The sequence below is a fragment of the Mizuhopecten yessoensis genome, unplaced genomic scaffold (genome assembly GCF_002113885.1).
Source record: "Mizuhopecten yessoensis strain PY_sf001 unplaced genomic scaffold, ASM211388v2 scaffold6373, whole genome shotgun sequence".
In the NCBI taxonomy this organism is placed as follows: domain Eukaryota; kingdom Metazoa; phylum Mollusca; class Bivalvia; order Pectinida; family Pectinidae; genus Mizuhopecten; species Mizuhopecten yessoensis.
Window position 1 is genome coordinate 265,830 of NW_018406517.1, and position 27,418 is coordinate 293,247.

At 37.2% G+C, this 27,418-nt stretch overlaps 1 protein-coding gene across 1 annotated transcript; it reads left to right on the forward strand.

Annotated features, from left to right (window-relative positions):
• The first annotated feature begins 2,660 nt into the window (after nucleotides 1-2,660).
• LOC110452070 (fidgetin-like protein 1) lies at nucleotides 2,661-23,438 on the forward strand. The gene is made up of 18 exons (XM_021500352.1): nucleotides 2,661-3,210; nucleotides 4,783-4,868; nucleotides 6,742-6,795; nucleotides 8,449-8,531; nucleotides 8,694-9,027; nucleotides 11,575-11,816; nucleotides 12,428-12,538; nucleotides 13,193-13,287; nucleotides 15,084-15,143; nucleotides 15,409-15,547; nucleotides 19,006-19,106; nucleotides 20,174-20,253; nucleotides 20,956-21,026; nucleotides 21,148-21,309; nucleotides 21,435-21,490; nucleotides 22,128-22,291; nucleotides 22,778-22,878; nucleotides 23,294-23,438. The coding sequence occupies exons 1-18, from the start codon at nucleotides 3,065-3,067 to the stop codon at nucleotides 23,420-23,422; spliced, it is 2,214 nt and encodes a 737-aa protein (XP_021356027.1). The 5' UTR covers nucleotides 2,661-3,064; the 3' UTR covers nucleotides 23,423-23,438.
• The last annotated feature ends 3,980 nt before the right edge of the window (nucleotides 23,439-27,418 follow it).

Genomic DNA, 27,418 nt, shown 5'->3' on the forward strand with positions numbered 1-27,418 from the left:
TGTATATAACTAGGGTACACATTACTAGTGTCCACTTAATTATTCCACATAACTAGTGTACCTATCTTGTGTACAGTGTACACATAACTAGTATTCACATAACTAGTGTATATAACAAGGGTACACATTACTAGTGTCCACTTAATTATTATTCACATAACTAGTCTACACATAACTACATGTAGACATCAGTTACCATAACAGTCTGTGTTCTACTACACATTACTAGTTTATATAACTAGTGTACACATAACTAGTGTTCACATAACTAGTCTACACATAACTACATGTAGACATCAGTTACCATAACAGTCTGTGCTCTACAGGTAGACAGCAGTCACAGTGACAGTGTGTGTTCTACAGGTAGGCAGTAGTCACAGTGACAGTATGTGTTCTACAGGGAGACATAGTCACAGGGACAGTCTGTTCTATAGGTAGACAGTAGTCATCGTGACAGTCTGTGTTCTACAGATAGACAGTAGTCATCATGATAGTCTGTGTTCTACAGATAGACAGTAGTCATCATGACAGTCTGTGTTCTACAGGTAGACAGTAGTCACAGTGACAGTCTGTTCTATAGGTAGACAGTAGTCACTGTGACAGTCTGTGTTCTACAGGAAGACAGTTGTCAACAGCTTTTTTTCAAGCCATATTATCTATGTTATGAAATGTTCGATTAGTCTCAAGTAATGTTCACACAGAATATGACATGTCTTCACGCTGTCATGGGATGGATGATCTGTATCTGCTTGGAATGACATTATGTATGTGAACAAGTATTACAAATACTTTATATGTACTTTGTGATACAGTTGTGTATTTATTTAAAAGTGCATTGCTAATTTCTTTACGTTTTATTGTATGGCAGAGGTTACATTTAATAGAATGAGCCAGGAGAGAAGATTTATGATCCTTGCTAAGTGATAGGTTCCTGACGTTAGTAGAGGATGGTCATGTTATTATTCCAAGTACAAGTGTACCATTGTTATTGCTATTAAATTTAAGTTGTAACCATTGATTTATTGTTTGTTTTAGACTTCTTGTTTTGTCTTTAATTGACGTTTTGTGCATCCAAGTCATATAAGTATGTGGACGAAATATCATTAATACAATGTAATGATTTGGAAAGTACACATTTTTCAAATGCTTTGGGGAATATGGAACTTATTATATATAATAACAAATACACCAGGAAAATGAATAACTGGTTATATAATCCAAATGTTATTAGCTTCACTCATTTCTGACCTCATTATACTGACAGGGCAAACTTCAAATTTCATAGCTCAACATTGGTCATACAATTTTAACTCCTAAAGTTTGAAAAATTAATCTTTTGCTCACCTGGACCCAAGGGCCTTTATAATAAGTGAGCTTATGCCTAGTGTGGCGTCTGTCATCTGTCCAGTGTCAACTTTTTAATTAAAACAACTTCTTCTGAATAATCATGCTGGTATGAAGGGCTACACATTTTGTTCAAATGAATGACCTTTACCGATATTCAAGGTCACAGGGTTCAATTGTCTTAAAAACCTATAAACAACTTCTTTAAAAAAAATCGAAAGAACCAGGGTCATGATATTTGGCCAGAAGCATGAAGGGCTACCATGTTTGTTCAATTGAATGACCTGGCTCATATTCAAGGTCACAGGGGTCAAATATATTAAAGATATCAAAAACTTCAAATGATTTCTTCTGAATAACCAAAGTGGCTTTGGTGATGATGTTTAACCAGTAGCATGCTGGGATGAGGGGTTACCAAGGTTGTTCAAATGAATGATGTTCACCCATGTTCAAGGTCACAGAGGTCAAACAACTTTTAAACTACTTCTTCTGAACAACTAAAACGTCCCAAGATGATGATATTTAGCAACATGCTTGGATGATAAGTTGAAATCTTTAAACAAACTTTCTTGAATAACCAAAAGGTCTATAGGATGATGATATTTGGTCAGTAACATGCTCAGTTAAAGATCTATCGAGTTAATTAAAATGAATGACATTCACCCATATTCAAAAAGTTTTTTTGAATATGTTAAATGACAAAAATAGGTTAAAAACATTAAACAACTTAGCATGCTCAAATTAAGAGCTATCAAAGTGTTTTCATGGGAATGGTATGACCCAATTTCAAGGTTACATATGATCAAAGGTTCATATAAACATGTAAATGACCTCATTTCAATAAAAAAAAAAAATGACAGTTGACTAAGGTGGTGTTATTGTGCAAGTTGTACCTGCCTGGATGAAGGGCTATAAAGTTTGTACAACTTAATGACCTTGTTAGACTTTCAAAGTCACAGTCAGGGATCAAATGTGTTCAAATCTTATCACAGTTTCTTTTTAATGCTGTAGTTTAGTCATAGATACTTATATTTTGCCTGTAGCTTTATTTTGGTAAACTTTCATGGTTACAAGTACAATAAATAAATACAAGGTGAGTGATGCAGGCCCATTGTACATTTTTTTTACCTTGTTGAGTTTTGACCTAATTGTGTCTTCCCTTACGATGTATGGAGATACAAGCTTTTATTATAACGTTTTCTGTTAAGTTTTCCAATTAAAATACAATTTTGAAGAATCTTGAGATTCTGTTTCGAACGCACCTGTCACTTTTCGAACGCACCCCGGAGCTCTTCTTTGTGAAGAGGTAAGAAAATTGGTTACAGCGGGAGATGCAATTTGTTAAAGTTCTAGTTACCAATATTCTTAGATTGCTTCATAGGCAACATCAGCATTTTCTGGTGTGACACATGAGTTGTGCTATAGATTCGTCGCTGAAATATAGATAATCTGGACATACTTGGCGGAGACTTTGTTTCAGGAACCAAACTACGGTACTACACCTACAGTCATGATCAAGACGATCGAACGTGCGGAGCTGAATTAGAACCCCACAAGTACTTAGCAAACCATGACAGTTGTGTTTGGTGAAGAGCATTTGTTGATGTAAAAGTGTCCCACACGTTTCCTTAAAAAACCCTCATACATCCTATTCTTAATTACCAAAATAACGGGAAACTAAAACGACTTTATTTTAGACTAAAAGGATATATTTCAATCAATGGAATTTCCAGAAGATGGAGTGTTCCTGCATCAGTTGCAGTCCCATTTGTTTGATCCTAAACTCAGTGAAGGACGGGTGTCTGAGAAAGCTGACCTTACACGGAATATCATAGCAAACCTGAAGCTGGCAGCTGATGCTAACATGTAAGGCTTACCAACATCTATTACATTGTATAGTGAAACCTGTCTAAACTGAACAAAACACCCAATATTTATACTGTAGTTGAATAAATAAAGGTCACAGAGATCTTGTCAAATTAGCAGTGTATGCTGCACACGGTTCTCCCAAGATTCCACTCTTGTTCTATAGTTCTACCATATAGTGACAAGCTGCGATAATGTAGCTTTCTGAAGACGAGACATTTTTGATATATTGCTTCGTCAGAGGAGGCCGGGTATTAATATTAGTACTATATAGTGACCAACTTCAACTTATTATAGATTTTGTCACGAAATTGGGTTTATGCCGCACAAATGACAGACTATATATATTACATAATAATTAATAATTATCTTCTAAGAGTTTAGAGAAGGAACATTTAATTCAAGGAGAATCCAGCAAGCCAGTGATTGGGCTGCAACCCCCACCTACAAATTAAAGCTTGTTGGGGAAAGGGGAAAAAGAAGAGAAGTATGGTACGAGGAAAAAGGGATTGTTGTCTAGTTAGTGTTTTCAAGTATTGCTGTTAGAATTGGACCTGGTGGAAATTTATAGGAATTTATATGGCTCGGTGCAACCTGTCTGGGTCGTGGATATATGGCCACTGTGCCCAGATGAATTTTATAGAACATCTTTAGGCGTGCATCTTTCCTCTGATCTGACGGTCTGACAGGCTGTGCCAGCCAAGAGTACCATGCAATCATATCTGTTACACTAGAGGTGTTCCGAAAGCGATTTGACACATTGGGCTCCTCTCCTCTGGACCATTTCAAATTTGTTTCTGTTATTTTTTGTGTACTGATCCCAAACAAAGCAAGCATATTCTAAAGAAGGGTCTTACCAAGGATTTGTAAGCCTGTTCTAAATATTGTTGAGCTAATTTTTAGGTTTCTTCTGAGAAATGCTAGAGTAGAATTTGCCTTGTTGCAAATCTGATCTACATGAGAGTCCCATTTCAAATCTGATCTACATGAGAGTCCCATTTCAAATCTGATCTACATGAGAGTCCCATTTCAAATCTGATCTACATGAGAGTCCCATTTCAAATCTGATCTACATGAGAGTCCCATTTCAAATCTGATCTGAGGGTTACTCCTAGGTATTTCACAGAATCAACATGTTTTAATTATAATATTTGGACATGAAGAGAATAATAAATAACAGGAAAACACACCAGATGGTATTAGTCTTAGAAATATGCTCCTTATTAGAAAATTGAAGCTTAAGATGATCTTCAATAATAGCGTGGCACTTCATTTACTTGCATTTTGACAATTTTAACCATTATGATAAATACAGATATGGTCATGTACCTAGGTTTATATTTAGGATAATCACGTTTAGTTTCATCAAATTTTCCTTTAAAATCCAACTGGCAGAACTGTGGAAATAAAATTCGGTATTGAATAAAAGATCATACAGTGTCAAGGCAATGGCATATGCATTTAAAAGAAAATTTAAAATGATGTGTCCGATGGTAGACATGTACATTATTTAATTCCCTGATTGTATTTAGAAGTGTTAAGTATTCATAACTCTTGGATTGATTTTCACAGATTATCTACAGATAGTGCAGAACATCTGATAGGACCATTTGAACATTCCTATACTTCCATGATTGACTCCCTGGATACCACAACAGGTATTGACAAATTTGTACACCTAAAAGTTTCAACATACATGTTTCTGAGGTAATGGCCATGAAGCAGGATTTAGGAAAACCAATGCCCATTACAGAACAATTGTTTGAGAATGAGAAAATGCCCAGATGATAGTTTTTTTGTCCAGTTTCATCAGATGATCAAAGGCAAGAAGGTCATCCTCACTGACAATTGCTGTAATGTCAAGTTCAGAGGATTAAATTTAATACCTTTACGGTAAATATTGTGTCACAAAATTTTAAGTTGTATTTTATTTGGGATTTACACCAGGTGTTGCTTTGTGCAAGGTCAATGTCATTGGCAAAGTTTACAAATGTCAAATGCATCATTATCATTTTTAATAATACCGGTACACAATGAAATAATATTGTTAAGATTTATGCCAAGGTGCCAAGGTCAGATCTTAAGGTCAAGGTCGGGTTTAATGTCTTCTTTAGAGCAAAGAATACACTATTACTGTCATCTATATTTCTATTATTCTTTAGCATGTTAACATAACTGGCACTGCTCAGAGGCTTAAACACTGTAAGTGTTTAATAATACTTAATAACAAAACCCTGAACTGAACATAACAAAAACAATACCCTGAACTTAACATAACAAAAACAATACCCTGAACTTAACATAACAAAAACAATACCCTGAACTTAACATAACAAAAACAATACCCTGAACTTAACATAACAAAAACAATACCCTGAACTTAACATAACAAAAACAATACCCTGCACTACAGTTTTACATTGTATATGGTATGGTTCAAATGGAATCAAGTTGTATTGCAACATTATGAATTGGAAGATGCTTTTATACGCCCGTCAAATTTGACGGGAGTATTATGGTATGGGTTTGTCCTGCCGGCGTAAACTTTTGTTTGTCAGGCAATCTCCTCCTACATTTTTCAACCAATCTCTTTGAAACTTGGTATACATTATAATCATGATATGAAGATGTGTCTCCCTTAAAAGAATTTGAATCGACAATTTTTCCAAAAGTTATTGCCCTTTGTCATTTCAGTATTTGATTTTTTGTCCGGAGATCGCCTCCTACATTTTTTGACGGATTTCTTTTAAACTTAGTAGGCTAAATAATCATGATATGTTGTTGTGTTTCCTCGAAAAGAATTTGATTTGACAATTTTTGCAAAAGTTATTGCCCTTGGTTTATTTTAGTATTTGATTTTTGTCCGACAATCTCCTTCGACATTTTTCGACGGATCTCTTTGAAACTTGGTATACATTATAATCATGATATAAAGTTGTGTCTCCCTTAAAAAAATTTTGATTCAATAATTTTTCCGAAAGTTATTGCCCTTTGTTCATTTCAGTATTTAATTTTTTGTCCGGCATTCTATCCTCCTACATTTTTTGACGGATTTCTTTGAAACTTAGTTGGCTAAATAATCATGATATGTTGTTGTTTCCTTGAAAAGAATTTTAATTCAATAATTTTTGCAAAAGTTATTGCCCTTTGTTTATTTCAGTATTTGATTTTTGTCCGGCAATCTTCTCCTACATTTTTCAACTGATCTCTTTGAAACTTGGAATACATTATCATCATGATATGAAATTGTGTCTCCCTTAAAAGAATTTTGATTTAACGATTTTTGCAAAAGTTATTGCCCTTTGTTCATTTCGGTAATTGATGTTTTGTCCGGAGATTTTCTCCTACATTTTTAATAGTATGTCAGCTAACCACTCTTAGAATGATGCAGATCTTATTTCATCGTAAGAAAGCACTCTTAGAATGATGCAGATCTTATTTCATTGTAAGAAAGTATGTAAGACTATATGGCATTCGACGGGCGTATATTGTTCCGCCCCACGGTACTCTTGTTCTCTGCTTGTTTTCCAGGATTGAACAACTTTGCAGAAGGTGCTTTAACCTTATGTTCCTCTCATAAAAATGGTATGTTATAAATTAAGCAAATCAATAATGACAAAATTACAAAACAATTTTTACTGCTCTTATTTGATGAGTTATTAAAAAAGAAGCCCAACGGCAACCAACGTGTTGGACAGATTGGCAGATGACAGCCAATTTCTTTAAATAATCTCTGCATGTAGTATAGGACCAAATTAAAAAAAGAAGCCCAGTACAAATTTAAAGGCATTTCTGTTATTGTGTATTTTCTTACGAAATATCTGAAATTGTTCTTAAATAAAGTGTTATTTTTTAGCTCACCTGGTCTGAAGGACCATGGTGAGCTTATGCCATACCGCAGCATCCGTCGTCCATCCGTCAACTTTTCCTTTAAAATGCTACTAGTCATGAACGACTGAGCTGTTTTGACCAAATTTGGTCAGAAGCATCCTTGGGGGAAGGGGAACAAATTTTGTATAAACGGTGGGTCTGGCCCCCCCAGGGGCCTGAGGGGCGGGGCCCAATAGGGGAAACATAGCAAATTGTTTAGAATCCTTCTTCTTCTGTAGGAATGAAAGGATTTGGTCCATATTTAGTCTGAAGCATCCTTGGGTGAACGGGAACCAATTTTGTATAAACGGTGGGTCTGCCCCCGCTAGGGGCCTGAGGGGCGGGGCCCAATAGGGGAAACATAGCAAATTGTTTAGAATCCTTCTTCTTCTGTAGGAATGAAAGGATTTGGTCCATATTTGGTTTAAAGCATTATTGGGTGAAGGGGAACCAATTTTGTATAAACGGTGGTCTGGCCCCCCAGGTGCCTGAGGGGCGGGACCCAATAGGGGAAATATAACTTTTTTTTTTAAATCCTTCTGCTGTAGGAAGAAAAAGATTTGTTCCATATTTGGTCTGAAGAATCCTTGGGTGAAAGGGTTCCAATTTTGTATAAACCGTGGGTCTGGCCCCCCAGGGGCCCAATAGGGGAAATAGAGGAAAAACCTTTAAAAACCTTCTTCTTCCATAGGGATTAAGGGATTTTATCCTAATTAATTCTGGAGCATCCTAATGGGCCAAGGGGACTTAATTTTGTATAAGCAGTGGGTGTGGTCTCCCAGGGGACAGAAGGGCGGGGCCCAATAGGAGAAATAGAGGTTAAACCATTAATATCCTTCTTCGACCATCGGGATTAAGAGATTTTATCCTAATTTAGTCTGGAGCATCCTAATGGGCCAAGGGGACTCAATTTTGTATAATCAGTGGGTGTGGTCTCCCAGAGGATAGAAGGGCGGGGCCCAATAGGAGAAATAGAGGTAAAACCTTTAAAATCCTTCTTCGACCATCGGGATTAAGGGATTTTATCCTAATTTAGTCTGGAGCATCCATGGGTCAAGGGGACTTGTCTGCGGTCGTGATGTCGTACATTGTCTGCAGTCGTGATGTCGTACATTGTCTGCGGTTGTGATGTCGTACATTTTCTGCGGTTGTGATGTCGTAGAAGTCTGGTGTCGTTAATTGAGGTCCCATGGGGCCACAACAGGCAGATTCTGATGTTCTGAAGTACTCCCACTGTTTGTTTATTTTCCTCATTTAAAAAAGCTAAAAATGAAAGAAACAGAATATGTAATAATTTCCCTATAATTCTTATTTATAAAATTTCACTTGTGGCATAACTTTTAATATGTCTAGTTATTTATTTTCCAGAAAGCAACAAATGGAAAACATCACTTACATTGGAAAAACTTAAAGGGATGAAATGTGTTCAAGATGTGATGAAGAAAAGCCAGGTATTGTAATACATGCATCACTGGTGTTGTGAAAAATGCTCTTTATAAAGCATGAAAGAATGATTAAAAAATTAAATGTGTTATTTTTTGAACATAAAGATATTGCTGATATAGCATTGATTTAAAGCATTAAGAAATACTTTCACCATTGTAATATTTCAGAGACATGCAGATATGTTGGTGCCTCCATCTCACAGGAATGCCATCCTATTCTCCCGGACTGTGAAAAATGTAACAGAATCTAAGTCTGGACTGGACTCTGGTCAGAACAGCAATTTCAGACATCATGGCACAGGTCATTTAGAGACTGCTATCAGTACGGACCATATAGGCGCCAAACACCAAGGACTCAACAGTAACTGTTTAAATACAACAGACCAAACCAACTGGTCAAATACAAACACAAGACAACAGAGTAACAACTGTCCATTTGATAAAAGTGATGCACAGTTTGCAAGGCCTGGGAATAGAAAACCACTGTTTGCAAGCAATGATGGTAAGATTCCCTCAAATTTATAAGAACTACCTTGTTAATTGATACATAAGTTGAGACATACTGTGTCACTTGACCCAACATATCTACAAGGTGCAGACATCAAAAGACTTTAATCATGAACATTTGGAATATATGTTTTTTCTAACATACCTGTTAATAGAAATTTGTGATTACCCTGCAACCAAGTCAGTGGGGTGGTGTATCAGCCTACCCATCACCTGCTGTCCGTCTTTCCTTACATGGATAAAAAAAAATCTGGCAAAGATACTCTCAAACACCTAAGTCAATATCAACAGATCTTTGTAGGTATAATTTTGCACATCATTTAGTTGTGCACCTGACATTAATTTTTCAGTTTACACTTTTCCTTATTGTTTTTGTCCTACATGTCCTTGGTCATTTCAAGCCCTGTCCACACAATTATTGTAAACTTCATTTCAAGCCTTTTTCATACAATTATTGTAAACTTTATTACAAGCCCTGTCCACACAATTATTGTAAACTTTCATTTCAAGCCCTGTCCACACAATTATTGTAAACTTTCATTTCAAGCCCTGTCCACACAATTATTGTAAACTTTCATTTCAAGCCCTGTCCACACAATTATTGTAAACTTTCATTTCAAGCCCTGTCCACACAATTATTGTAAACTTTCATTTCAAGCCCTGTCCACACAATTATTGTAAACTTTCATTTCAAGCCCTGTCCACACAATTATTGTAAACTTTCATTTCAAGCCCTTTTCATACAATTATTGTAAACTTTATTTCAAGCCCTGTCCATACAATTGTTGTAAACTTTCATTTCAAGCCCTGTCCACACAATTATTGTAAACTTTCATTTCAAGCCCTGTCCACACAATTATTGTAAACTTTAATTTCAAGCCCTGTCCACACAATTATTGTAAACTTTCATTTCAAGCCCTGTCCACACAATTATTGTAAACTTTCATTTCAAGCCCTTTTCATACAATTATTGTAAACTTTATTTCAAGCCCTGTCCATACAATTGTTGTAAACTTTCATTTCAAGCCCTGTCCACACAATTATTGTAAACTTTCATTTCAAGCCCTGTCCACACAATTATTGTAAACTTTAATTTCAAGCCCTGTCCACACAATTATTGTAAACTTTCTTATCAAGCCCTGTCCACACAATTATTGTAAACTTTCTTACAAGCCCTGTCCACACAATTATTGTAAACTTTCGGACCAATCCTATGACAGTTTCAGGGAGTAATACATTAAAATTAATTGAATGTTGAATGGCCAGCTTCTATTCTTTAGGATTCAGAGTGTAGAAACAGTTATGGTAATTCCCTAAGTTCTAGTGGGCTATAACTAGCCTAACCTAAATTTGTGTATCATTTTTTGATTGATCTATTTGCAGTATATACCTAATGTCAAACTTTAAGATTTAGTAATAGATTGGCTGAGACATTATTGGTTAAAGTTTGATTTCTATGGAGTTGGCTTTGTTGATAGTTTGTTCAACTGATGCATATATTGTAGAGGATACATTTTATGTTGAATGACTGAGCTAAACATTTCTATATTCTATTAGTCACTATGGCTCCTGACTGACTGAGACAGTTATGGTTATGACTTTAATTCTATAGGACTGACTCCCTTGATCCTTGTGGGAATGATATATATTTGAGGGGTAATTTTTCAAACAACTCACATTTAAGTCCTGGACTGCATTGGCCTCTGATTGGATGATACACTTATGCCTGTGAGTTAGGTTTATTAGACATTTAAATATTGTCATTTGTGATGCTCATTTGCAGCTGCTGGTTACAGTCCCTGTTACAGTTAGAACTGTTTTTGGCGAATTGCTGATAGTGAATTCAACAGACTTTTTGAAATTCAGCACCTGTTGCGATCACTTAATCCACCCTGAATATATTTGTCATTTTCACCATTTTCATGGCAGAGCGGGAGGTGTTATTTTGTAGCCTTTCGCTTACAACTTTAGTTATAGAATAGTGGGAGCTTTTGCACAGAAATTAGTTAACCTTTATATTCATAATACATGTGTAAGAGCCATAGTGCATGTATGTGATGAAAAATCATCTAAACTCTGACTTGATATAAAGTACTGCTTCATGGTAGAACCCATCCATTAATCCTAGCAATGGGGTTGCACAAAGATATTTGGTCCAAATGAGCCTGATACCTGTTAGGGTTTGGTTGGTCACTTTGAGAAATTGAACGTTAAACTACAATAATGTATCAAATTACTGACAGTAGTGTCAAATTTACTGTAAGTCAGGGAAACATTATAAAATGCCAACTCATTGATGTGACAAATGCATTTAGGTTGGGTAAAAAGAATTTCCCTGTAGTGTAACCTACTGCATGATTGTAAGAGGTGACTAATATGGGGTTCCCTGTAGGGATTTTCTTTTGAAAACTTCTGAAGGTGACAGCTATGCAAGATCCCAAGCAATTAAAATAAATATTACCCGCTAATAAAAGCAACATATATTTGCAATACATATTACAGCACATATTACAATGGTAATATGTATCATATTTCATTACAGGTGGTGGTGCATATAGTCAGTTTGGAGGAGCACCAGGACATTCTGGTGGTCAGTTTGGAGGAGCACCAGGATATTCTGGTGGTCAGTTTGGAGGAAAAGCAGGACATTCTGGTGGTCAGTTTGGAGGAGCACCAGGACATTCTGGTGGTCAGTTTGGAGGAAAAGCAGAACATTCTGGTGGTCAGTTTGGAGGAAAACCAGGACAATTTTACAGTCATCAGAAATCATGGAAAGGGGGACAGGTGATGATTTTAATTTCTAGTGACGTTTTGTTTTTCAAATACACTATTGCAAGCAGTTTGGGGTTTTACTCAATAAAGTAGATATCTGTATATATTGTTATATGTATAAGAATGTTTCCCAAGAAGTTTAAGAGATAATGAAGCTGTTGTCACTCCTAGGACTAACAACTAGTGGATAATAGTTTATCGAACTGTCACCCTCTGTATGACTCACACCCTCCTTTCCTATAATTTGGCAGAAACTTTTTACATGTATATATCTAAATGAATTGGATTGGCTGTTGCATGTCACTTGTCAGGCAATCAGAGTTTGTGTTTTATACTTGGTTTGTAACTGATGGAGATGACTCCAGGCCTTACAACAACATGGTAAAGGAATAGAGTATGATTATTCGGGTAATCTTTTGGATCAAATATTTAAGTAGCCGCAGACATCATTTACAGAAAACACAGAAAAAGTATACAGAGTTAACCAGAATACTTTCAATTAAAAGATTTTGGCAAGAAATTTTCATTGTTTTTATGTTTCACCGGCCACATAATCTCAATAAGTATGCTTAAATTCCCGACACCATGTAAGTGATAAATGAATAATTCTTTACTTGTTTTAGGGTGGAGGCATAAAGAGGCCGTTGAATGAAAATGAAGAAGACAATTCAGACTATCACCAAGAGGCTCCTGCTGCAACTGGGGGAGCCTTCAGAACAGCTCGGGAGCAGCTAGTTAGTACCATACAAACCACAAGGTCACACAGTAAAAGTCATATTGTAAGGCATCACTGACCTGGTTAAGGTGAAGGTCACACATACATACTAACCTGGTCAAGGTGAATGTCACACAGACATACTAACCTAGTCAAGGTGAACGTCACACAGACATACTAACCTGGTCAAGGTGAAGGTCACACATACATACTAACCTGGGCAAGGTGAAGGTTGCACAGGCATCTTACTTACTAACCTGGGCAAGGTGAAGGTCGCACAGGCATCATACATACTAACCTGGGCAAGGTGAAGGTCGCACAGGCATCATACTTACTAACCTGGTCAAGGTGAAGGTCGCACAGGCATCATACTTACTAACCTTGTCAAGGTGAAGGTCACTCAGGCATCATATTAACAATGTCCAGGTGTAGGTCACACAGTGATATATAACTATAACCTGATTAAAGTGAAGGTCACACAGTTAAGTATCACTATATGTCTGGGTCTTTGGCTAAGCTATTCTAGCTATTACAGAAAAAAGAAGGGTTTATATATATTTTCATTGACAGTTGAATGACTGAACATAAAAAATAAATTTATACTAGTTGATAACACATTTTTTTTCAGAAGTGCTACTGGTTTTGTATTACTGTCATTCTTGATTATCTGTAGAAACTAGAGAACCAGAAGAAATATGGTGGAGGAGGTGGTGGTGGCACAGTTTCAACAGCATCCTATGGTAGTACTAAGAAGTCCCTCGGCACACGGTAAGATTCTTAACAAGGGACAGCTGTATGGTAGTACAAATATAAGTCCCTCTGCACACAGTAAGATTCTTATCAAGGCACAATTATGGTAGTACTAAGAAGTCCCTCGGCACACAATAAGATTCTTAACAAGGGACAACTATGGTAGTACTAAGAATTCCTTCGGCGCACAGTAAGATTCTTAACGAGGGACAACTTTGGTAGTACAAATAAGTCCCTCTGCACTCGGTAAGATTCTTAACAAGGCATAACTATGGTAGATCTAAGAAGTCTCTCTGCACACAGTAAGATTCTTAACAAGGGACAACTATGGTAGTATAAATAAGTCCCTCTTCACACGGTAAGATTCTTAACAAGGCATAACTATGGTAGATCTAAGAAGTCTCTCTGCACACAGTAAGATTCTTAACAAGGGACAACTTTGGTAGTACAAATAAGTCCCTCTGCACATGGTAAGATTCTTAACAAGGGACAACTATGGTAGTATAAATAAGTCCCTCTGCACACGGTAAGATTCTTAACAAGGCATAACTATGGTAGTTCTAAGAAGTCTCTCTGCACACAGTAAGATTCTTAACAAGGGACAACTGCAGAAGTACGAGGAAGGTCCTCTGCACACGATAAGATTCTTAACAAGCAACGATGACAGAAGCGCTAGGAAGTCACTTGACACATGATAAGATTCTTAACAAGGGACAACGAGGGTTGTACTAGAAGTCAGTACACAGTAAGATTCTTAACGCCCAACACTATGACAATGCTAAAAGTCAATTGGCACAAGTAAAATAAAGCAATCTCTAGCCCTCTAGATGATTATTTGATTGTCTTACCTTGGAAAAGCCATGGGTTAGACAACCGAAACATCAATCCTTGGGTTGGAGGTTTTGTGTGTATGTTAGATACTTGATGCTTATGAATGCAGGTACCAGTTACCTCCCCTTAAGCATAAAGTAAGGGGTAAACAAAAATCAAGTACCGGAGAGTTTGTCAGAACACATGCCTTCAAGCATTCTCCAAATAAGCAGTATATCAAAAATTGATTAACTGAAATATTACCAGGAACAAAATAGCATTGTGTTCAGTGTGTTACAGCCTTTTGACATTTACATGAGAGCTGGTTCCAGTGTTCAGTGTATAACAGCCTTTTGACATTTACAGGAGAGCTGGTCCCTGTGTTAAGTGTATTACAGCCTTTTGGCATTTACAGGAGAGCTGGTCCCAGTGTTAATTGTATTACAGCCTTTTGACATTTACAGGAGAGCTGGTTCCTTTGTTAAGTGTATTACAGCCTTTTGACATTTACAGGAGAGCTGGTCCCAGTGTTCAGTGTATTATAGCCTTTTGACATTTACAGGAGAGCTGGTCTCAGTGTTCAGTGTATTACAACCTTTTTGACATTTACAGGAGAGCTGGTCCCAGTGTTCAGTGTATTATAGCCTTTTGACATTTACAGGAGAGCTGGTCCTAGTGTTCAGTGTATAACAGCCTTTTGACATTTACAGGAGAGCTGGTCCTAGTGTTCAGTGTATAACAGCCTTTTGACATTTACAGGAGAGCTGGTCCCAGTGTTCAGTGTATTACAGCCTTTTGACACTTACAGGAGAGCTGGTCCCAGTGTTAAGTGTATTACAGCCTTTTGACATTTACAGGAGAGCTGGTTCCTTTGTTAAGTGTATTACAGGCTTTTGACATTTACAGGAGAACTGGTCCCAGTGTTCGGTGTATTACAGCCTTTTGACATTTACAGGAGAGCTGGTCCCAGTGTTCAGTGTAAAACAGCCTTTTGACATTTACAGGAGAGCTGGTCCCAGTGGCAAGTTTGTTCCTCCAGTCATTAACAGGGAGGAAGACAATGGGTGAGTGTTATCAAGTAATCCAGAGTTTACTGATCTGAGGTTTTTAATGTATACAGCAGTTCTGAAGTTGATATAATATTCCATCTCAACTGACATTTTCCATATGAGAGGATTTAGTTTGATCGTTTGATGACATTTATTCTTTGTTTCAGCAATATATTTTGTAATATTTTATCTAAAACAATGGAAAAAAGTTGTTTTTAGATGTGAATATGTAACAAGTTCAAATAATTGATTTTTCAAAACACTTGTTTATTATTTGAAGGCCTGACGTAAACATGAACAAGGTTCAGAAGTCAGTATTTGGAAAAGGAACCTCTCCATCATCTGCCTCTTCTGATGAACCAGAGGATGAACGACTCAAGGGGATTGAACCAAAGATGATTGAGCTGGTGATGAATGAGGTACATGTCAATGCTTTGTCTTCATCTGTCTGTCTTGGTCCGTATTCTCACCACATGCAAATAATTGCACCAACAACGACCCTTGGTCTAATAAATACATTTACAACTACCCTCAATCAAATAAATACACTTACAACAATCTCCAGTCAAATAAATAACTTACATTGACCCTCACTCAAATAAATACACTTAAAGTTTGGCCAAGATATTTTACTTGTTGTAAAAATAAGTGAAAACCTGTCATACATTTAAATTTGTATTGAATCATCCTTCAACGAACTTTTAGAAGTGTCCCGTTACCTAGATCTAGGCAACCAAAGGGGACTGCTCCTTTCTGGTGAGAATTGTAATGAGCTAACAGGTCACGTGGTACTTGTGATGTCACAGTGGCAGATTCTAGGGTTCAGGAGCTACACCTCCTATACATTTCTGATTTGTTTTGATGGACAGACATCTGACAGTGTGACTTTGGCATGAACTGCATAATTTAATCAATTCTCTACAAATTTACTGCGAAGAAAGGACGGAGACAAATCACTATTTACATAAAAATTGACATCTGAGGACGATTCTGATATGGCAGGGATGTTTATAAGATACTCATAGAACAGTGGCTTCACGGAATGAAACCTCCATATATATATACTTGATTTAAAAATTAACACAAGTAGATAGATATGACATAAGAGCCAGTTTAATAATGTTGCGACTTTTTAGAGTCATATATTTGCAATGTAATCTAGCACATAGACATGGAACACATTCAATTTGGTTTTGTCATAATCACGAACTTAGATCACATGTAAAGTATGTATACACGCATGTGTACGTGAACAACCAATTTATGTCTGGTGTCAAACTGCCACTGTAACGGAAAAATGTAAATAACACGACAGTTTAAAATATTGGTTTCATTGAAATACTGCTTGAGATGTCGGCTGAAATCGGGATACCAAAATAAAAATGGCCCTTCCCCACTCTATGATTTATTTTCATTTCACTTAAAATCACTAACATGCAAGTCTATTTGTGTGAAAATAGCAAATATGTACTATTTTTGTCCTCTAACGTGTATTGAAATATGTGAAAAGTGTACCATTTTACAACATCTTAACAAATACTTTAACAGCTTCCCCACTCGTCACTCACTCAGTGTAACAGACTGGTGTACGTACAAAATGTACCTTCCCTAAATACTAACATACTCTTACACCTACCCTCAGTCAAATACATACTCTTACACCTACCCTCAGTCAAATACATACTCTTACATCTACCCTCAGTCAAATACACACTCTTTTACCTACCCTCAGTCAAATACATACTCTTACACCTTCCCTAAATACTAACATACTCTTACACCTACCCTCAGTCAAATATACACTCTTACACCTACCCTCAGTCAAATACATATTCTTACACCTACCCTCAGTCAAATACATACTCTTACACCTACCCTCAGTCAAATACACACTCTTACACCTACCCTCAGTCAAAAACATACTCTTACACCTACCCTCAGTCAAATACATACTCTTACACCTACCCTCAGTCAAATACATACTCTTACACCTACCCTCAGTCAAATACATACTCTTACACCTACCCTCAGTCAAATACATACTCTTACACCTACCCTCAGTCAAATACATACTCTTACACCTACCCTCAGTCAAATACATACTCTTACACCTACCCTCAGTCAAATACATACTCTTACACCTACCCTCAGTCAAATACATACTCTTACACCTACCCTCAGTCAAATACATACTCTTACACCTACCCTCAGTCAAATACATACTCTTACACCTACCCTCAGTCAAATACATACTCTTACACCTACCCTCAGTCAAATACATACTCTTACACCTACCCTCAGTCAAATACATACTCTTACACCTACCCTCAGTCAAATACATACTCTTACACCTACCCTCAGTCAAATATACACTCTTACACCTACCCTCAGTCAAAAACATACTCTTACACCTACCCTCAGTCAAATACATACTCTTACACCTACCCTCAGTCAAATACATACTCTTACACCTACCCTCAGTCAAATATACACTCTTACACCTACCCTCAGTCAAAAACATACTCTTACACCTACCCTCAGTCAAATACATACTCTTACACCTACCCTCAGTCAAATACATACTCTTACACCTACCCTCAGTCAAATACATACTCTTACACCTACCCTCAGTCAAATATACACTCTTACACCTACCCTCAGTCAAAAACATACTCTTACACCTACCCTCAGTCAAATACATACTCTTACACCTACCCTCAGTCAAATACATACTCTTACACCTACCCTCAGTCAAATACATACTCTTACACCTACCCTCAGTCAAATATACACTCTTACACCTACCCTCAGTCAAAAACATACTCTTACACCTACCCTCAGTCAAATACATACTCTTACACCTACCCTCAGTCAAATACATACTCTTACACCTACCCTCAGTCAAATACATACTCTTACACCTACCCTCAGTCAAATATACACTCTTACACCTACCCTCAGTCAAAAACATACTCTTACACCTACCCTCAGTCAAATACATACTCTTACACCTACCCTCAGTCAAATACATACTCTTACACCTACCCTCAGTCAAATACATACTCTTACACCTACCCTCAGTCAAATATACACTCTTACACCTACCCTCAGTCAAAAACATACTCTTACACCTACCCTCAGTCAAATACATACTCTTACACCTACCCTCAGTCAAATACATACTCTTACACCTACCCTCAGTCAAATACATACTCTTACACCTACCCTCAGTCAAATACATACTCTTACACCTACCCTCAGTCAAATACATACTCTTACACCTACCCTCAGTCAAATATACACTCTTACACCTACCCTCAGTCAAATACATATTCTTACACCTACCCTCAGTCAAATACATACTCTTACACCTACCCTCAGTCAAATATTCACTCTTACACCTACCCTCAGTCAAATATTCACTCTTACACCTACCCTCAGTCAAATACATACTCTTACACCTACCCTCAGTCAAATATACTTTACTTTAAACTGAATACATTTCCACGATTATTCAAATACAGAGGTGAGTTGTACATACCCTCTGGGACTCTTTTTTCTGCTTGTTTTTGTGATAAATTTTTATCCCTCGTTTTTCAATGAAAATGGTAATTGATATTTATTTGGGCCTATCCGTCCGTCCATCCGTCTTACTGTCTCTGTCACATTAGTTTCTTTGCATCAACTGCCCTAACAATGGATCCATTTCAATGAAAAATAGTATGTACATACATATTAACCTGCTTGAGCCTGAATTTGATCATGAATGATCAGTGTATATTTAGTATATATTTTATGCATACTGAATGAGGTTACAAACATGTGATTGGCTATTAAAGGTAATATCCTACATTGATATTGAAAATCTATTTTGCAGATTATGGACAATGGCCCACAGATGACTTGGAGTGACATTGCTGGCCTAGAATTTGCCAAGAAATGTATTAAGGAGATTGTAGTATGGCCAATGTTACGACCGTAAGTAGTGTTCAGCATACAAACTGGAGTAAATGTTACTGCTTTGTCTGTAATGGTTCACAACCTAGAAATACATGGCTGATGTAATAGATACAGACCCAGGTATAGTTTCCAACACTGTGTCTAGTTATAACACATAGGTATAATGTTTTATCAAGTTCTGTTGATTTCAGTAAATATGACCTGCACCTTGTCCTTCAGGGTACAGATTTGTATTTGCTATTTAGTATGGTCTTATTAGTAAAATATTTAACTCACCCCAACAGAAGGACATTCAGTATCCGTCTGGCACAACTTTTAATTAAATTAATTCATCTAAATAACCTAGAGTGATTATATTTGGCTAGTAGCATGCTGGGTTGAAGGACCGTTAAGTATGTTCAATTGTATGAACTTGATCAGCTTTTGAGGTCTCTGGTCAAATTCTTCTGAAAAACCAATATAGCAATGATATGTGGCTATATACGTTAGCATGGTTAGATAAAGTGCTATCAGTAATGTTTAAGTGAATGACCTTGGCTGAAATTCAAGTTAACAAAAACAAAAACAAATCTGCCAAAAAATACAAGAAGCCTAGGATAATGATATTTTTGACAATTTGAATTTTCATCATTTGTCCCCATGATTTAGTCGTGTACGTGGAATAATAAAGAGGCTCTGTACCATCAATTATCTCTAAGTAACAAGAACAGCACAATACAAAAAAAGGCCACTAAAGACACCCCCCTCCCCCAAAGGCCACTAATTATAAAGACACCCCCCTCCCCCAAAGGCCACTAAAGACACCCCCCTCCCCCAAAGGCCACTGAAGACACCCCCCTCCACCAAAGGAAAATGAAAATAAAGACTACTAAGTACATATCGAGGTAAGGAAATTGAACCACTCTCACTCTCTGCTTATATGTATAATACCAGATTTTATACAATCCATTAGAACCCAGTGAAATAAGGTTCCACTGCAATTCAAATACAAAACATTACTTATTTGTTGTAATCATAAATAACAAATATATAGATAGGGTAAAGTAACAATGACCTTGACATTGTGACTCTGTGTTTTGTTTCAGTGACATATTCAAAGGCCTGAGGGGACCACCTAAAGGTTTGCTCCTGTTTGGTCCTCCAGGGACTGGTAAAACACTGATAGGTAAGGATATGCTGTCATAGGGACTGTGTAAACACTGATATGTAAGGATATGATGTCATAGGGACTGGTAAAACACTGATAGGTAAGTATATAGTGTCATAGGGACAGGTAAAACACTGATAGGTAAGGATATAGTGTCATAGGGACTGGTAAAACACTGATAGGTAAGGATATGATGTCATAGAGACTGGTAAAACACTGATAGGTAAGGATATGATGTCATATGGACAGGTAAAACACTGATAGGTAAGGATATGATGTCATAGGGACAGGTAAAACACTGATAGGTAAGAAAAATTCAAAGGAGCTGGTAAAACTCAAGTACGAACCCATAAGTAAAACTGTCACAGGTAAGATGATATAGGGACTGGTAAAACACTCAACAGTTAGGATATTGGATATATCAACATCTCAAAGGTCTTTGTTATCGTCTATAGACAGCTAAACAACTTGCTTTATATTGAGTTTCCTTTTGGTTTAAGTTGAGCTTGCACTATTTTATAAACCTTAGTGGATAAAACGTCCGGTGATGTGCTGATCACCCAAAACAAACAACTCTGGAGCTATGTGTTGTTGTATTGATTGTTTGAGACATTGACTTCAGGGGTCATGCTTTGGTCTAACAAGTGATTGTTAATGAATGATTAATATATATAACCAACATTCCTCTCTGTAAACAACTAGCTATTCTCTTACTTATAGGAAAATGTATTGCCAGTCAATCAAAGTCTACATTCTTCAGCATCAGTGCATCATCCCTGACTTCAAAATGGGTGAGTTTTTACAGAGAATTTCACTGATATAAACTCATACTCATCAAATGAAAGCTTTGATACATTTCTAGGAAAATCCTTCTATCTGAACTAATTTTAAGACAATGTCTTTGTGTTGTAGGTAGGGGAGGGAGAGAAGATGGTACGAGCCCTCTTCGCTGTGGCCCGCTGTCATCAGCCTGCTGTGGTGTTCATTGATGAAATTGACTCCCTTTTGTCCCAGAGATCAGATGGAGAACATGAGGCATCTAGGAGAATCAAAACAGAATTCCTTGTACAATTGGTCAGTTGATGATCATAATTCTTGTATACATATCAAGTCAATGGCTTTATTAAATGTCCCTCATTCCCCTAAAAACAATATTCATCAAATTAGATTTGACAATGGACCAGGTTTGTGTGTTTTAGGATGGTGCTGCGACTTCCTCAGATGACAGAATTCTTGTGATAGGAGCCACCAATAGGTAGGTAGCGTTAAGTATTGAACTGCTTTTAGTTAGCATCCATAGGCAAAATGAATGCCAGCTGAACAAAGGTAAATTCAGTGAAGTGATTAATACTTATAGTTATCATGTTTGTAGTCCGTTTATCTCAGTAAATTAAAAATCAATTACACGTTATTATTCAGTATTTAGTTCAAATAACATTTTTATCTCATATGCTTGTTCATTGAATAGAATCTGTTCAGTGAAGGTCAGTTGTGTTACCCAATCTGACCTATTATTAAGATGATCATGGCATTCATAGCCTATATGAATGCGATCTGAATGTGGCAGGGTGATATTGTGGAATTGCCATATTTGACGATAAATATTTGAATAACTAAATATATAGCATGGCATGTAGAGATCATAGATGTTAACCATCTTATTGAAAAAGTGAGAATTTTGTTTTATTTAGTACCCAATTATTGAAGAACAATAAAAATAGAAACCCCAGTGAAGGTAGGATTGGATTCCTAATTCAGTACTTTTACACTTTTTTTTTAATAATTGCTTATGTAGTCCATAGCCTCTGTATCACCTAAACTTTTGTATAAAAGCTTCTGGAAGCAATGAAAAAAATATTCTACCAAAACACCAAAGATCCTCTATCTTGTAGACCACAGGAGATTGATGAGGCGGCAAGGAGGAGGTTTGTGAAAAGACTATATATCCCCCTCCCTGAAGCCCAGGCCAGGCAGCACATTGTCCTCAATCTACTAGCTCAGCAGCGGTACCATCTCACAGAGAATGAACTCAAGGTTATCCAAGATAAATCTCAAGGTCAGGCATCCAAATTCTCTGATTCTCATATCATTTTCACATGTGCTTGTTTATTGAATGTTGAGATTTCAGTTAAGCACTGATAGTAAATTGCTACTAGCTTCTGTTCATGTCCTTATGTAATGAATCCATCGATCAGCAATGTACTCAAATTAGTCACAGCTATATCTTCTACTGTGTACTGCAGCAATCGTTTCTCTATTTCTGAAGAGAGAAAAAAAATCAAACAATGACAACAACTGTCCTACATTTTGAATCTATGTATTTTTCCTGTCTCACTTCCCTCCTTTCCCCTCTGGCAGTAACTCCCTAGGCTTCATATGACCCCAGCTGTTGTGAGGAGGTTAAACCCCATACACTCACTTACCTGTCTACCTTGAAGCTAGACACACATTTCCGTCAAAGTCTACTTTAAAGATTGACCTGGAATATATAGCTGTCGTAGTTTACTTTTGATTTTGAGCTAAGTTGCCTTATCCTTTGCAGGCTACTCCGGTGCTGATATGGCGAGTCTGTGTAGAGAGGCAGCTATGGGACCCATCAGAAGCATGTCCTTTGGTGACATAGAGAGTATATCTGCTGACGAGGTAGGCCTTATATAAATTATATTTCTGGCTGTTATATTTTCAGCTTCCTAGAACATTTGCTGATTTAGACATCTCATGATCAAGTCTTGTTATTTTGTGGTAGATTTAGAATCTAAATACAAATTTACAATAAAATTCCTGTTGATGTTCAAAGTTTGACTAAATTATAAGCATAGCAATTATTTTGATTTGCCCTGAATAAGTAAAACAAATTTTAACATGAAAAATAGATATTAAACACATTTATAAATGTAATGATGTAGAATATAATGTCACAAGATCCTTGGATCTGTTGTATAGACCTATTGTATATCATACAGAATGAATTTAGCAATTGCAAACAAAATATCAAATCTGATACAATGACACTATACCAAAGTTCATTCCAGTAACCTATTGAATACTTACCTTACAGGTGCGCCCAATCATTTTTTGTGACTTTGAAGAAGCTTTCCTGCAAGTAAAAGCCAGTGTATCAGACAAAGATTTGGATTTATATATAAAATGGAATACAATGTATGGAAGTGTGGGTGTAGGAAGGTAACCAAGGGAAGGTAACCAAAGAGTTAAACCAAGGAGTGGTAACCAATGAGTAGAGCCGAGGGGAGGTAACCAAAGTGTTAAACCAAGGGGAGGACACCAATGAATAGAGCCAGGGGTAGGTAACCACCAAAGTGTTAAACCAATGAGTGGTAACCAATGAGTAAAGCCAAGGGGAGGTAACCAAAGTGTTAAACCAAGGAGTGATAACCAATGAGTAGCGCCAAGGGGAGGTAACTAAAGTGTTAAACCAAGGAGTGGTAACCAATGAGTAGAGCCGAGGGAAGGTAACCAAATAGTTAAACCAATGAGTGGTAACCAAGGAGTAGAGCCAAGGGGAGGTAACCAAAGTGTTCAACCAAGGAGTGGTAACCAATGAGTAGAGCCAGGGGTAGGTAACCAAATAGTTAAACCAATGAGTGGTAACCAAGGAGTAGAGCCACGGGGAGGTAACCAAAGTGTTAAACCAAGGAGTGGTAACCAATGAGTAGAGCCAAGGGAAGGTAACCAAATAGTTTAACCAAGGAGAGGTAACCAATGAGTAGAGCCAAGGGAAGGTAACCAAAGTGTTAAACCAAGGAGAGGTAACCAATGAGTAGGGCCAAGGGGAGGTAACCAAAGTGTTAAACCAACAAGAGGTAACAAATGAGTAGAGCCGAGGGGAGGTAACCAAATAGTTTAACCAAGGAGTGGTAACCAATGAGTATAGCTTAGGGGAGATAACCAAAGTGTTAAACCAAGGAGTGGTAACCAATGAGTAGAGCCGAGGGGAGGTAACCAAATAGTTTAACCAAGGAGTGGTAACCAATGAGTAGAGCCGAGGGGAGATAACCAAAGGATTTAACCAGTGAGTGGTAACTAATGAGTAGAGCCAAGGGAAGGTAACCAAATAGTTAAACCAAGGAGAGGTGATCAATGAGTAGAGCAGAGGGAAGGTAACCAAATAGTTTAACCAAGGAGTGGTAACCAATGAGTATAGCTTAGGGGAGATAACCAAAGTGTTAAACCAAGGAGTGGTAACTAATGAGTAGAGCCGAGGGGAGATAACCAAAGTGTTAAACCTAAGAGTGGTAACCAATGAGTAGAGCCAGGGGTAGGTAACCAAATAGTTAAACCAAGGAGAGGTAGCCAATGAGTAGAGCCAAGGGAAGGTAGCCAAATAGTTAAACCAAGGAGAGGTAGCCAATGAGTAGAGCCAAGGGGAGATAACCAAAGTGTTAAACCAAGGAGTGGTAACCAATGAGTAGAGCCGAGGGAAGGTAACCAAATAGTTTAACCAAGGAGAGGTAACCAAATAGTTAAACCAAGTAGAGGTAGACAAAGAGTTTGGATTGGTAACCATTGGTTCAAAGTCAAGGAGAGGTTGTAACGAAGGAGAAGTTACAATGGAGAAGTAACGAAGTAAGAGGGGTCACATAGGTGAAATAACAAATGAAAAAAAAATTAAAGGATTGTAATAAAAGTTAGGAAGCCGTGCTGAGGGGTGATGTATAAGAGTGTTTACCAGTGGGAGATACTTGAGGTTACAAAGGAATTAATGTACAAATGAGTTGATGGAGAGTAAGACATTATATAGAAACAAAGGTATGGGGAGAAAGTATCAAGGGGTGTAACTAAGGGGAGGTAAGTGTGACTACGAGGATATTTTTGTTCGTCAGTTTGTTATTGTTTAGGAGAAATGGAATGAAAGCAAGTAATTGCATGTTTTTAAAGTAAATTCAATTATTTATTTGTATGCAATATAATAACTCTCAAACCAGAGAGCCAAATACTGTTAATAAACAATTGGGGCATTTCTGGAATTTTGTTGACTGAAAATGTTTTTTTGCAATATTTTTGCTACATATTTCATTATAATATAAAAAAAATAAAAATATGCAAACATTTTGATGACGTTCAGCTGTTCCAGGAATCTCGTTTGCACTGATGACATATAAGGATTTAACAGCATTTTTTCAAAGTTATGAACCAGCATGAAATTGAAAAATAATGTGGTTCAATCCTTATATGACTTTTAGGATCCAACTATTTAAATAATTGTCATAGTATACTTCATTCGCATTTCACCAACAAGGTGTACACAACTGACATCATTTTAGCCCACAATCATCAAATGGCGGGGTATTCAAATCGCCCTGCTTTCGTTGTCAGTCCGTCCTTAAACAATTCTTGTTTGAGCTATTTCTTAGAAAGTGCTGAAGAGATCTTTCTCAAATTTCACATGAAGGTTCCCCCATGATCCCTTGTTATGCATATCAGTTTTTTTTAGGACTGATTGCAAAACCAAGATGGCCGACAGCCAGCCATCTTGAATTTGAGAGTTAAAGATTGTTAGCGCTATTTCTCAGAAAGTACAGGAGTGATCTTTCTCAAATTTCACACAAAGGTTCCCCATGATCCCTAGTTATGCATATCTTTTTTAGGGACTGATCGAAAAACCAAAATGGTCGACAGCAAGCTATCTTGAATTTGAGAGTTAAATGTTTGTTAGCGCTATTTTTAGAAAGTACTGGAGGGATCTTTCTCAAATTTCACATAAAGATTTCCCATGAACCCTAGTTATGCATATCTTTTTTGGGACTGATCACAAAACCAAAATGGCATCTTGAATTTGATAGTTAGATGGGTTTGTTAGCTCTAATTTTCAGAAAGTACTGCAGGTGTATTTCAAATTTTACATGAAAGTTCCCAATGGTCCATAGTTACGCATATCAAATTTTGGAACAAAAGGGAAAACCAAGATGGCTGACAGACGGCCATCTTGAATTTGAGAATGAAAATTTGCTAGAGCTATTTTAAAAAAAATCAGGAGGGGTCTCTCTCAAATTTCACATGAAGGTTTCCCGTGGTTCTAGTTTCGCATTTCGATATTTTGGGAATGATTGGAAAACCAAGATGGCTGGCAGGTGGTCATATTGAATTTGGGAGTAAAACTATTTTTAGCCATATTGCTCAAAAAAGTATTGGATGGATCTTTCTACAATTTCACATAAGGGTTCCTCTTGATTCCAAGTTATGCATATCAATTTTTTTTGACTGTTCTGAAAGACAAGATACGAACAGGCGGCCATCTTGCTACAGTTTAAGTTTGTTATCGCTATTTCTCAGAATTTACTGGAGGAATCTTTCTCAGATTTGATACGTAGGTTCCCTTGGTCCTGATTTGTGCATGTTAACTTTTGAGGTTGATCAAAAGACTGATTAAGATGCAAACAGGCAAACTGATCAAACAGATAAGAGAATAGAAGAGTAAAGATCGAACTGACATAGAACTAATGAAGATGGTACAATGGTGGACGCCACGATCCCTCTGGGATCTCTTGTTTCTGGATGATGCAGTCAATGTTCTTTTTTCTGGTATGCATATTTTCATACACAAGAGGGCAAAAAGAGGGTAATTTGGCCATATTGCTTTAAGCAACTAAGATATGAATATCAACCATATTAAGGGCTGCTGCCCCCACACCCCTCCACAGAGGTCTGGCCCCACACCCCTCCACAGAGGTCTGGCCCCACCCATGGAGACTAATCACTTGGTCATTACTTTTAAATAGTTGTGATCCCACCACATACTCGTACATACAATTGCTATGCACAAAGCGACAGATAATGAAATGATATTATAATTGACTCTGGGGTCTGGCCACGCCCCTAGGGACTTGTTCCTTGTCATAACTTTGAAACTGTTGATATCCACTCTTTAGCCATGTATACAATTGCTGTGTATAAGGTCTAAGATGACCTGTTTGACCCTGGAGTGAGTAAGCTAGAAGATATGACCACTAGGGATTAGCGGCAGTCACAGCGCAATGATCCAGTATTGCGGCCATGGATGGATATCATCACCAACCATAGACAACCGAGACGTAGACAACTACCTATGACCAGGGAACACACACAGCTGTTCAAGGTGTCTGGGAGTTTGACGATGCGGCGTGGAGTACTGTTTAGGAAGATTATTACAGATAGTAATTCCAAGTTCCAAATTGTATTACCGTCA

Coding starts and splice junctions, on each gene's coding strand:
- LOC110452070 (XM_021500352.1), top strand. CDS start 3,065: ATGGAATTTCCAGAAGATGGAGTGTTCCTGCATCAGTTGCAGTCCCAT. Junction 13,288..15,083: donor AAGAAGTCCCTCGGCACACG/GTAAGATTCTTA, acceptor TGACATTTACAG/GAGAGCTGGTCCCAGTGGCA. Junction 22,879..23,293: donor AGAGTATATCTGCTGACGAG/GTAGGCCTTATA, acceptor CTTACCTTACAG/GTGCGCCCAATCATTTTTTG.